The sequence below is a fragment of the Melitaea cinxia genome, chromosome 17, assembly GCF_905220565.1.
Source record: "Melitaea cinxia chromosome 17, ilMelCinx1.1, whole genome shotgun sequence".
Classification (NCBI taxonomy): domain Eukaryota; kingdom Metazoa; phylum Arthropoda; class Insecta; order Lepidoptera; family Nymphalidae; genus Melitaea; species Melitaea cinxia.
In genome coordinates this window covers 12,581,311-12,595,784 of record NC_059410.1, presented here as the reverse complement: position 1 = coordinate 12,595,784, position 14,474 = coordinate 12,581,311, and the positions used below count along the sequence as shown (strand labels likewise).

Sequence of the window (14,474 nt, the reverse complement as noted above, 5' to 3'; positions counted from 1 at the left end):
AGGATTATGTTAACTAACAATTGTGACACGATAATTTTATATATAAGATAAACATGGTTCTTTCAAGGATTTTATTTATAAATCCACTCACTCTAATATGGTGGATATTGTTGTATTTTGCTCTTAAAACGAGGATTAAAAATATATACCTATTTTTATTTTGAAATTCTCATTTGAATTCAGAAAAAAATGATGCATAATGATGTTTATAAGTAGTAAACAAATAATATATATTAACTCTATCAGAACACCCATCGCCTCACGTCTCCTGTCCCCCGGTAGAGCCTCATCACCGTCGGTGAGGCGAAGACACGCGAGCGAAATGTCCAACCCTGAATTTGCACTGTTCATGGAGAAAGAACACCTTAGAGGCGCTGAAGAAGACGACTATATCATAATGGAGAACTTGATTCAACGACGGTAAGTAATATAAGGAATATTCATTTACTATTAAAATTCACTACAAATAATATATGCTTCGTTTGTTCTATTCTTGTGTTCTGTTGTAACATGGACTTTTCCAATGAAATTAACCAAAGTGCTTAAAGCTTCAAATTGCTCATCTAATAAAAATTAATACTACACAGTTTAGAGCTTTCTTAGCTTCGTCATTACCATTTTGATAAGATTTGTGTTGTTAAGTGTCGTAGTTGCGCCTATTTGGTAGCTTAAATATAATTTCGGCTGTATCTGATTGATATCTCATGTATAACTTCAAATTGGTGACGTTGTGTATTAAAATTTTTCCTCTTAGGAGTTTTTCAAATATCAAAATCGATACAATCTCACTATTTGAAGGGTTCAAGAGTTCCGAATCAAGCAGACATTTTCACTTGACAATAACAAACTAACCCAATAACCTAAAATGTTCTTACCACATACCGCACTATTAACTCACACAACTTACTTTACTAACATGATACAAAACGGGACAATACATGGGGTCAATCTGAACCTTAGCCTAGAAATGGAGTCTGTCCTGGGCAGATACGAGGACGAGGATGCTGTGGAGGGGGAGGGTGAAGGTCAAGGTCAAGGTCAAGGTCAAAGTCAGCCTGTTAGTGGGATCAGCATCAGCGTCTGTGTCAACACCAGCGCTGAGGAACCCCAGACTTCCCACCTGCCCACCCTGCTGACCGTCACTGACAGGAGACTACCACATCAGAGGTAAGGATTCGTACAGTAAAAAAGTGGAGATTGTCCTTAGAAACTCTGTTTTTTTTTTTTTTTTGAAAAGCCGATGAGCATAAATAGCAGGATATCGCAGAGTAGAATATTATATAAGTAACAAAAATATGGCTAAATGAAGCTAATGACATAAGACTAAGGACCTGTTTTTCCTCGATTCATTAACTACAACTTTTAGACTAATATTTGCGAATAGATATGGTGGAATTCGATGGTTTTTATCTGTTGGATACCGTCATCTGTCAAACAACGTTATCCACAACTGATGAAACTGGCCCTAAATTTATAATTGTTAAATGATGTAAAGATATATTTTAAGAGTAATTGTCTCTTGTCCGTTCTCCTCATTAGAATTTAGAATTTATACTCAGATTCCATTGCTGGCTTCACATTGACTATAATGTATGTATGGATAGTGGAATTTCATACAAACTAGACTTAAAAAGTTTATTCAAGTGAGTAGACTAAAACTTACTTGAATAACGTTTTATTGAGATTAGGGCACGGCGGGGAATACCTTTCACGAAATCTGGAGCAGCCAAAATGAGAAAGAACCTCAACTTTAAAGAAGATCACAGCCAAATAATACTTCAAGAACTTTCAAGTAGTGCCGTGGCCCTGAGGTGAGTAAGGTGGCCAGAACTCCTGGGGAGAGTTGGCAACGCGCCTGTGCAAATTTCCATAGGCCGTAACCGCTTAACCTAGAGGCGAATCCCACATTTTATTTTATTTTACTATTTTAAGTTTCGTTATCAGTTATACCATATTATATAAGTAAAAATTTAAATAAAAAATAATCGGAATATTTTTAGTCAAGAATCAAATAAAAACATTAATTATGAAATCATATTTTTATGAGTTAGAGGATTACAAAAGAAGAGTTTTAAGTCGACCGTACTTGTCCGTCTAGACTTTTGACTTTTCTAGGGTCACGTGATGCCTTATCAAAATATTTTTAAATTTTAGATCATTAATAAGATCATATATGTTTGTTTTTAATTTGAAAAGTAACAAAATATTTGTTCTGCTTTTTTCAAGTCAGTACCGTTTGTACCGCCAAGCCAGCTAGTAATATATAATGATAAAAATAATGTTTTATAATGTAGGCACTCGTTACGGAGATCGTCGGCTATCGACAGTCGCGAACTGCCATCGCCATTGCAACCGTTACTGGGGGATGACACTTGTGGGGAAGTGTTATTGCCCGTTCCGAGACAGCCTTCAGGTAATGTTCTTGTTTTTTGTACTTTCAGATAATACAAAAAACACGCGTTTTTTTCTTCTATTGCTGATAACGTTTACCCTTAGTTCTTTGAATGCTACCACCAAGGGACATAAGCTATATTTTAACGAGAGAAAAGTCGTGAACAGTAACTGACTAATAAGTTATCAGCAGGAGTAGAACTCAGCTAGTGACCCACAATTTTTATTTCGCAGGTTGCGTATAGAAATACCTATCTGACAGTTAAATAAATTAATAAATTTGAGTAGCAAAAGGAAACAAATATTATAAACTTTATCTGTTAGATACTGTTATACGTCAAATATTTTTGTTAGTAACCAAATGGGCCCTAAAAATAACAATTAATTTTGCATATGTTTCCTTAAATTTCACATGTTGTACTCGTAGCGCCAGATAAGTACCTAAAATTTCTTCTCGTAGCGAAAATAAAAAAATGTCAAATCGTATATTATTTTAAGAAACTTGTTCAGATACAACATAACGACGATATAAATACTTAATTTTATCTCAGTATGAAATAAATGTTCATATCTCATATTTCTGCAAAGAATTATTTTTTACTTCGTTTATTTAAGCTTATATTTCACGAATAAGAAAAAGGTAACAAAGTGATTTTCATTAGTATATATTGAAGCGTGAAAACAAAGACGTTTCAGTGAACTGATTTCAACATATAGGAAAGAACTTTTAGGCGAAACGTTTGAGAGCAAAGGGCTTACTGTCAGCTAAATTTGCGTAATTTACTTCAATCCTTTGTTTGTTTTATTTAAACACTAGCTTTGCCCGCGACTTCGTCCGCGTGGAAATTAACAAAAAAGTTACTGTTCAGTTCGCAGAGTTATAAAATTAATAAATTTCTAAAATAAAAGTAGCCTAAGTTAAGCCTTATTACATTAACTATCATCTGCCAATTAAAGTCCCGTCAAAATCGGTTCGTTTCAGAGATTAGCCGGAACAAACAGACAGACAGACAGACAGACAAAAATTGTAAAAAAATGTGATTTTGGTGTATGTACCGTGTATACGTCCATATGCATTGAGTAAAAAGCGGTTATTTTAAAATTACAAATAGCAAAAAAATAATTTTTAACATTCCAATTTTATTTATTTCTATAGATAAATCGATTTGACGATTTTAGTGTAGTGATGAAAAAAGTTAATGCTGACGGTTGCGCATTCGAAGAAGTGACACGAGTGCCTTCATTTTACGAGTAAAAAAAATTGTCTTAACAATTCGCATCATTAGAACGCAAAATGAACGGCTTTTATTTTGCAAAGAAATGAAATAGTAAAACACTTACGTTACGTAAAAAACGTACCAAACTTATCTCGTAAGATGTTTACACAAATTGAAAATAACTTTATTGAAATGTCACTGCTCTTATTAAACTTGCGAAGATTGCCAATTGGTTTTCAATTCACGTATTCCACTTACTTCGACCTCGTTTACTGCTGCTAACGTCGCTGAGATTAAATCTACGTACAGCAAAGAACACATAAATGTACTTGTTTATTTAAAACTAGAAAACTAGCGTGATTTATTATGTAATGCGTATAACAGAATGTATTATTCGTATACTTGCTTTAATGTTTTAAATAACAATTTTCACTGATCAATATAGTAGTTATATTTTTATTTATTTTTTAATTTTCGGCGCAATTTTCTTAATTTTTAAGGAACATTTTACAAAATATTAAAATACTCGTGATAAATGAAGTCAGTAGTTGTTCTCATGTTATGGTTTTCAATGGAAATAACAATTTATCAGATATTTCAAAATATTAATAATAATAGTTATATATATACTTTTTCGGTTAATAAGATTTTAATAAATAAAAAAAACTTTGACCAACAAATTCTTATATAAACTAACAACAAACATAATTATATTATACCTATATACCTATGTAGTATGTAGTGTGTTTTATTCAGTGTCGTTGCAGTTCGACATGTATATCTAAATTGTTGTATACAACCTTTGTTTTACATAGTCGCTGGTCAAAGTGCACGTTTTCATCACATGGAAATTTCCTGCTCAAAATATTGAGCAGCTCGACTACCTCGACCTTACAGAAAATCACAGCTAAATAACACTGTTTTCAAGCAGTGTTGTGTTCCTGTTGGTGAGTAAGGTGACCAGAGCTCCTGGGGGGATTGGGGATTGGGTCGGCAACGCGCTTGCGATGCTTCTGGTGTTGCAGACGTCTATAAGCTACGGTAATCGCTTACCATCAGGTGAGCCGTACGCTTGTTTGCCGATTTAGTTATATAAACGATCAAACCGTTGTTTAAACAAGTTTGGCAAACGTGCTTTTTTACATCAATGTTACGAAGAAATAAAAGTGTTAAATGTGTAAAAGTTTGATGTTATTGCTATTAATATAAACTTTAGAGTTCAACTTAGTACAGAATTTATATTGTACAATAATATTATATTTTTTATAAAAATTACTTTTTTTTCGATTGTCATAAATTTTTGGTCCCCTGAATTGAGCTGAACTAAAGTAGCTTATAAATGTCTCATATTGTTTATGAGAAGACTTGAGCTTTCACGATCGATGATGCTTCTCCATAAATCCCCTACTAAGAGTGACGACCGCTCTCAAATGTATATTACAGAACCATTAGTACAAAAGGATTTACATTCGTTGAACAAATAAATATTGCACAACAACCCTAAAATATTTTTTATAACAAATGATGAGTACATATACAAGTAACACGTATTTAAATAAATATATACATTTCCCAAGCCCTAGAGCAGAAAACATCACTTCGAATACAAACTACACCAACGTAAAGCTCGTCTTAAAAATAATGGGCTCATATTTCTGTCATACAGATCACAGTATATCCTCAGCTGACGATTAGTATTATTACTATTATTATTTAGTTCTAGATTGTTAACAAATGTTGGCGATAAACGATCGACGGTAAAGTTTTATTATAAACATATTATGTTGTACCTTATTGTGATACATGCATATGTATTGTTTAATAAAAAAAACGTGTGCGTTCGGGACGCCCGACAGAAGTGATAACTTAATCTAAGTTGAACTATTTCATGTTTAAATTATTTCATTTGAGAAAATACGGCCAACGCTGTGGGTTAGAGTGAGAGAGGAGAAGCCTGCCTACCGCTGCCGTATGCGTGAGAGAAAGGGAATCCAGACAGACTGGCGCCGTAACGCGTTACGTAACGAAGTGGTTTCCCCTTCTATAATAAACTAGCTGACCCGGCGAACTTCGTATCGCCTAACACAAACTTTATCGTATGGTATTAAAGTTCAAATTGACTTTTAAGTATTATCACAAATCTTTTGTATGGGAGTAAAGAAAAGTGTTGTTTTTAGACTTTTTCAGGAAATTTAAATTTTTTTTTTTTTAGATTTTTTCTCTCCGTAAGAACCATCCTCGTACTTCAAGGAATGTTTAAAAAAAAATTTAACGAAATCGGTCCAACCGTTCTCGAGTTTTGCGCTTAACAACACTTTCAGCGACTCATTTTTATATTATAGATAAATAATTAACTGAAATGTCGTACGCAGGTGATACGAACGCCTCAAGCGAGCTGTCCCTGTCGCACATGGTAAGCGAGAACCTGCCCCCGCGCCCCTCCATCGTGCTGGACTCCTCGCAGCTGCCGCGTCAACGCTCCGCCGAGCAGCCCGCCCCGCCCGCCCCGCCCTCGCGACCAGAGACCATGTGCTAGGGTAAGAACTCCTTAGCACCTCTATTTACTTTTTGAAGTAAAACTTCTTTACGAACGCTTGACTTGGGGAATAAACTACTATGCGTGACGTGAGTGTTACGAATAATGTGATCGGAAGATGCGAACGGAACTTGAGAGGGAGATGTAAGTTAGTGAAGATAGAAAGAGAGAGAGTTACGTTTCGTAAGTTTTATCAGTCGTGTGGTCTAAAGCACACTCATTTTTATTTTTATTCATACAACTAGATCCGAACAAGCGTTCGGCTCATGATGATAAGCGATTACCGTAGTTTATAGACGCACGTATGTTTACTATTCACTGAGGTAGGGCATAGCAGGATATCTTCTGCTTAAAATATGGAGCAGCCCGACTGGGAAAGTACCTCGACCTTACAGAAGATCACAGCAAAATATCACTGACCTCAAGTAGCGTTGTGTTCCTGTGGTGACCAGAGCTCCGGGGTAGGGTCAGGGGTCGGGGGTCGGAGATCGGCAACGTGCTTAGGATTCTGATGTTGCAGGCATCTATAGGCTACAGTAACTATTAGGTGGACTATACCCTTGTTTAGCCAGCTAGTCGTGTAATAATACTGTCTCTTTTGGGTGGATACAAACGATTAAATCCAATAATATGTACGTAAATACATACATTCTAAGCTCTGTATAGAAAACCAGGCCAATAGAAGCATCTTAGAGATCCAACCAAAATTGAAAACGATATCTCATGGCTTGTATCAATTCTGTAACTAAAAATAGATGTTATGATGATAATTGTTGCATAATAAATTAATATTATTTTCAGGTAACAACACTACATCGACCGTAAAGTACGCAACACGCAACTTAATATATGTATAAAGTAGAAAAAGAAAACTAGTACTTAGTTAAACGACCAGAATGTTTAATTAATATTAAAGAGTCACGATAGCGGAATACCCAAAAACTATTACAATAAGCATTACTTAGTCGATAAATTTATAATAAGCATTATTCAAGTTTCAATTTTCAGAATCGTAAAATTAAAAAAATTCTAATAATTGAAATTTAAATTGAAAGCGTAATCGCGTAATTAATGTACGTAAAATATATTGACTGTAAAAACTTTTCCTATTACGAAGGCCATTGTGAAACCCCTTTCCGAGTAGGACTTTTTATTTGGTAACTATGACAAATTTTATTCAGTAAGTTTTATGAATCATCTGAAAATTTTACAATATAAAATATCATTTTCATATTAAGAATTCACATCAATATATCAAGAAAATTGAATTCTACGATATACACAAAAAGTTTAAAAATGACGTTTGTGAACTTTCCAGTCGACAGGGTGCCATTTATTTTATCGGGAAAACTCACTTTACCTTTGAAAAAGAAAAAAAAAAACTATCGAAACAACTGACATTTACAAATGCAAGCCAAGGGTTGTTAATAAAATACTAAAACAACAATTTCTCTAACACATTCAAACCTTTTAGTTCAATATTATTTATTAAAGCACATTTTATTAAGACATTTTAACGATTTTGTTAATAAAATATTTATAAATTTAAACGATGACATATTTTTACAATGGAAAAATGATAGGAAAGCATTAATCGAAGCGTCATCGAGCGTCAATCGAAATATGTGTATTGTTGTCAAGAGAAAGTTCAATAGAACTTAGATATATGTACGGGTGAAAAAATGTATTTATTTTCAGGCAGCAATGGCATTAATTTCTAATATTTTAAGAACTTGTTTCTCTTAATGAACGCGTAGCGATGTTCTCTACACACAAATCAATACAGTTGTTTATGTAATTACTGTTCTAATGCTAAGTACATTAAAATTCTTATTACTTTTTCCTAACATTTTTTCAAACTGTACAAAAACCACTTATTCAATTAATATTGATCGCATTTTAAAAAATGTTAGAAATATTTTAATTCCTTCGTCCATTTTATTCAGTAATAAAGTTCAATTAAATTACATCGATTGTTAAACAACTCGGGTAACTTGAAATCTCACGAGAGTCATCGAAAGACACAAAGGTATTTTTTTTTTTTCAACTCGTTAGTTCTATTCGCCTTTGACGTTCGCTTTGAATTTGTATTCGCATCTCTATACAGCTTCGGAAGCTTAAAACAGAATAATTAATACAAAACATTCTCACATCACAGGAGCTATTTGAAGCTCGCATTAATTTGGTGTTGCCTGTTAATAATTTAGATGAAGTTTGCAGTTGATAATTATGAAATGATTTTAACATTGCAACTGGCACGTTTATAAACGTTTTAATTATTTTTTATATATAAAAAATATTTTAAAGTATATTATTTAAATGTTAATTACCTTTTTAATAACGTTGTCCAAGTTGTTAGACTAGAAGTTTTTTTAATTATAAAATTTAATAAGATTTGAATAAAATTCATAGTTCAAGGATGCTCTATCTGCCGTATCGGACAGTACGTTTCTTCGACTCTAGCAATAGCTCATAAAGTAGGTTTTATAATGATATACATGTCATGAACACAGATACCATAAAACTTTATGACTTTAGTAATTACAAAAAAATTAAAAATTAATTATCGATTACGGAATCGAAAATATTTTTATGTATTTACCGCTAAAAAACGCTTGACATTATTGACTTTCCATTATGAAGCAAAGGAAATTGAAGTTTTAAACGAATCGATTTCGTATTACCTGTTATTGCTTTTAATAATCTTGTAAAATATAAAATTTTATTATCTAGACAATGACAATACAACGTTTAGTGCTCATGGTGTAAATAATATCAATATAGATTACGGAATAATGTTATCATCGTTGAAGTTAATATAAGTAGAGGTAAGAATAACAATTTGCATGCGATTGTGATTGACTAATCTAGAAAAAAAAAACGTTATGAAATTTAGGCTGTATATAATGATACTTAAATAATGTAGACAAATAAAAAAACGAAACGAAAATTTTCAATCTATCACGTAAGAACTTTATCTAAAGCTTTTAAGACCTTAGCACTTTTTCGAAAATCTTATACTGTAATGTACTTAAAATATCTTGATACTCTACATATCGAAAATAATCTGTACAGATAATAAAAAATAGTGCAATTCTTTCTATACATAATCATTTTATACTTAATCTATTTATCTAAAGCAGTGCACTCTTATTAAAAATTATTATTTAAAGAGCTATTTAATAGAACAAAAAATATGAAGAGTGACATTATATATCGAAGTTGTGAAAGTATATGAAATTATTAATGACGTTTAATGTTACCATATTTACAGAAATTAATTTAAAAAAAAAAAACATGAAACAATGTTATAAGCCAACACCATAATGTGACGTATAAAATATCCAAAATTGTTACTACCGTTAAAAATTCAACTGTATATTTTCGAACGAATCCTTAAGAGCAAATTGGCGTCGATAAAACAGGCCAGTATTATTAAATGTACTTTATATATACTTCAAATATAGCCTTTATACCAAAACAGACTAATTATAGCCTATATTTTTGCCTCAATAAATTTTTCATCACAATGTGTTCATGTATACCAAATATTTCGTGCAAATAATATAAGTAGTTGATCAGAATGATTGTCACTGATTGTATATATACAAATTTTAAGCACTTGGCCTTATTTTGTATATATTTAGGGTTGATTTTTTTTTCGAATTGTGCACAACAATACAATAGTAAATGAATTTTTACCTATTTTTTTAAGTAAATAGAAACTATTTTAGATGGCTTTTTTTAAATAGATGACTATTAGATGTTATTAAAACCATAACGTTGTGTTTTTATAGAATTACGTTTTGAGGTACACAATTACTTGTTTGGAGTTAATAAAGTATTTTTATTACTTTCAAATAAAACGCTAGTTAATCTTATAGTTTAAGTAGACAATTCTGCATGCAATCAAATTTTAAGCATATTTCTTTCTTCCTCGTCTTATCCTTTTGTCTTTTATTCGATATTCAAAAAATAAATTTTAAAAAAATAATTTTATAAATAGGAACGGAAAAATGTTACACCAATTATTGTCTATGCTTGAATAATCTGTCCTTTTAAAATCGAAAACTACTTAGATATATATATAATAACTAAATTATAGATGCAATAATATAATTACTAGTCCTGCTATAAATATGTGAAAGGAATGAAATGTTTGTTGCAATTTTTTTCAGTTTTTCAATAAGAATTTTTGATAATAAATTTTACCCTATTACAAGTAAAAGATTACTTAATAATTTTTAAACTGTTCTAACTAAAAAAATGTTCATGTAAAGAATTAGATTATTACATAAGTACATTACAACATTCTGTACATACATACTAGTGATTTAACGAATGTTGAATTTATCACATTCGCGAATGCGTATGCGAAAAGTCCGCTTAAAATGTATGAAATTTTGTATGGGTTATGTTTAAACCAATCATATTTAAGCTAAGATGGGTTGAGTGACCCGTTTTTGTTATAGAGACTTGCTCCAAGGAGGTCTCGATTTCAAACGTAAATTGTAATCTGTCCGGCCACTACCACTCGAGGTATATTATCCGGCCACTGTAAAAGGCGTCACTCACACTGTCCTCAGCAAACGAATGTTGCTGTTTTACAACATCTCTTAACGTTGCAGAACAGTGTAGATGAGAGCACTGAACCATGAGGAACTTCAGCGTTAACGAGCATGGTTTCAGATCACACTGTCAACAGCAACATTGATACTACACTCTTAATTTCAATGGCGGTTGCCCAGTGAAGCTTAATAGTCAAGTCTGCGCTAGCCTAACTTAGCGTACTTTCCTAGACACAGTGAGAAAATCCATAAAGATAAGACATCTTTACCGGAAAAAAATATTCATACAAAAAGGTACAAATATTAGCTGAAATCAAACCCACACAGCCGGTGTCTTACATGCACTACAACATCAGAATGGTTTATTTTATTAGAACAAAAATAAATAACAAATATAAATCTTATCATAAATATTATCATTCTATATCCATCATTATAAAATAAAATCAAAACAATGTTTGGCGAATATTGAAAAATCGCGAATATTTGCGAATGCGAATGTGCGAAAGCGAATATTCGTTACATCATTAATACATAAATACATAATTATGTGCTATAATATGTTTAAAAACGACTGTTTGTTATATAATTAAAAAAATCTTTAAAAAATTAAAACATGTTTTAGCTAAAACACACAACCAACTGAAGTTATGTTTAAGAATTAGTATTTAGCAAGTTATATGTAAATAAAATGTAATTGTAGAAGCGTTGTTTTGTACCAAATGAAGTGATTGATTCGGATGAGAGGGCCTTTGCTTTCATCATCTATGATCATTCTTCCGATTTTCATGGCGATGGATATCAAGTCGCACTTATTATTTATAACTTTTACATTTAACGATTTTTTCTTTGGAATCTGGTTTTATAAAGCATTCGATAAAATGAAATAAATAAAATGAGAAAACTTTCAAAAACTTATATAAATAAGCAAAGCAAAATAAGAAACGCCATCTTTGCAACTTATCGGTTATGACCTAATAGCAAGCTATGCAGAGTTCGCGCCAATAAGCGATAAAATAAAATATAGCCTCGTCAAAGTTAGAAGATTGAAGAAAACGCTTATCTGAGAGCACAAGTTTATATCATACATTTTATTAAATCAATTTGCTTTTAGCACGATTATTTATATATAAGCTATTTTAAATGTCTGTCCTTATTGGGATTCCTTACTAGATCTATCTTCTGAGTGATAGTACTTTGTGTTACGTAACATTGTACAATGATACAATAAATATATTTGTGATAATTTTGTTGTTTTATTTTACCCATTTACCTAATTTATGTCATAATAATGACATGTCATTGTCATGTCATACATGACAATAGTTTATTTATACAGAGTAAAAGCGTATATTTGATGTTAATCAAATATTACATACATCAGACACAATAAATGTGTTAGCTCGTAAATGAAAAAAAACGACTTAGTTAATAGGCAGTCGATAAAATAATCAAATAAATACGCATTATTAGGGATAACTTAACAAATGATCTCGAACAAATTTAAAATGGGAACACATGACAAGTACTAGCTTTCGATGAAGAGGGTGAAGTCACAAAAGTTTGAATTTGATCCCATGAAGGTAATGATACGTAAAAGCTATTAACTACATAAGTTTACTTTAAAAACTCATTTTAAGTACTTTTTAATAGAGTAATACAAAAATATCAACAAAAAATAATGGTATAAATTTTTTCATTAGGTAGCACTTTGAAGATATTGAAGATTTTTTAACCGACCGCGACCCCTTTTCTTTGCGGATCGATGTATATTGACACCTAACAGTTTTATTAGATTCGCATTTTATAGAACTACTAGCTGACCCCGCAAACGTTGTTTTGCCATATATGTTATAAAGCCCCTTAATCCCTCCCAAACCCTCTTATAACTTAGGGCTATGAAAAATAGATGTTCTACGAGTCTCAGACCTACCCAATATGCACACAAAATTTCATGAGAATCGGTCAAGCCGTTTCGGAGGAGTTAACTAGAAACACCGCGACACGAGAATTTTATATATTAGATAAATGAGTTCTATGATATTGAAAATTTAATAACAAAAATCAGTGTGCTAACTAAATAATTTTTCCACCTTCAATATACATAGAACCTTGGAAGAATTTAGTATATTAACGTATTAATATTATAGTATACTTATATATCCTCATAGAAACGTGTACTTCAATAATATTACTAGATATATAATAAATATTTATAAATCGTATTTAATTCATGACCTAGGATGTAAACATCAATCTGCTATAAAAATATAATAAGCAGTTAGTAAAATAGAATATAATATTATATGTAAGACTAGTACCATACTTTATATTGGATATGAAAGACTTAAAGATATGATATGCTACAATGATACGCAAAACAAAGCAGCGTCATAAAGTTTTTATTAGTATGTTTTAAATTCGTCTTGCGCACTTACAATATTAATTTACAATTATGATCGCATATTGAAGCCGATTCCAGAAAGCGCTTACAAGGAGACTATATGTTACATAAGAATAAACATATTTATATTTTTCAGTTCATTTTAAACGCTGTCGGAATTTTTTTGCCGTAGTTTTTACGAATACGTATTCACGTAATTTCAATTTCCATATAAATGATTCCATGGCGACTTGATTCATCAGATCTTCTAGCTTACATGATTCATGACACACAGTTCACGCAGCTTTATTTTACTGTATTACCTCTGTATGGCCAAACAAATTCGTTACTGGAAGTCGTTACAGCTTTTAGGTCACTAGTTGACACGACAGATAATTTAAGAGACGTTTGTAAGCTCTTGTTCACTCCAAACGACGTAAATGTAAATTCCTTGACCAGGGTTTAATATTTATTACTTTGTATGGAATGCTCCTTTATTTATTATTAGAAGCAAGACAATATTCATTTAAATTAAAACAATGCATAAATACTTTTTTTTTCTTTGTCACATAAAATATTAGATACTAAATACAGCACAAATCCAAAATAACAATTTGCTAATTAGTGAAACCTGTGACAATCTTTTTTTACAACTTATATGTGGTTGTTCAAGGAATTCATCAATTTGAATACCAATTGCAGCAAGAATGACCGCAACGTGGACAAAGATTTGATATGAAGGAATCAGTGGATCTTGTTCTATTAAGGCGTCTGCGTAACGCAGCATCTGATCTAGTTGCCTTTCTTTTAAATGAAGAACGAACAGATCTTTTACTGTACTGTGGCACAGACTTTGAAACAACCCCCTTAGATATATTTGTAATCATATACTTCGCTCTGCTTTTCGACAATCTCGGAAACTTTTCACGTGTCTGTCCATTTTTAGATATTTTAGCTTTAGTTTTAGAACGACTCGTACTTGCCTGTGTTTCTATAACTGAATTGACATTTTGCATAGGAATTAATCCATCTCCAATTGTATTTTCTTTATATTTCGCATCATTTGCTTCATCGTTTTTATTGTTATTGTCTTCATTGACTATTGCATTTATACTTTCACTTATATTTTCATCTGTTTCAAAAATGCTTTCAAAAGACTCCATTTATAAAAGGTAAATTGTAAAATGTTGTATAAAATTAGAATCTTCTTCAATCATAAAAGAATGATTAATGTCATAATAATGTAGATGTTTCAATATGACACTTATTTTATTTTTTTTTTGTATATTTCTTCTTTTTCAATATTTTAATTTCAGGAGCAAAATAAAGTTTTGAATAAAAGAAGTTTTTACAATATTTTACGTAACATTTTATTTCTG

General features: G+C 31.4%; 1 protein-coding gene across 1 annotated transcript in view; it reads left to right on the top strand.

The window, feature by feature from the left end:
• LOC123661421 (transient receptor potential cation channel trpm) overlaps window positions 1-7,285 on the top strand; it is a 104,062-nt gene extending 96,777 nt beyond the window's left edge. Inside the window, exons 29-33 of the mRNA XM_045596382.1 lie at window positions 247-420; window positions 961-1,167; window positions 2,295-2,413; window positions 5,981-6,145; window positions 6,946-7,285. Coding sequence (XP_045452338.1) covers window positions 247-420; window positions 961-1,167; window positions 2,295-2,413; window positions 5,981-6,144 — 664 coding nt within the window. The 3' untranslated portion in view covers window position 6,145; window positions 6,946-7,285. The remainder of the gene's footprint in view (window positions 1-246; window positions 421-960; window positions 1,168-2,294; window positions 2,414-5,980; window positions 6,146-6,945) is intronic.
• Window positions 7,286-14,474: the final 7,189 nt, after the last annotated feature.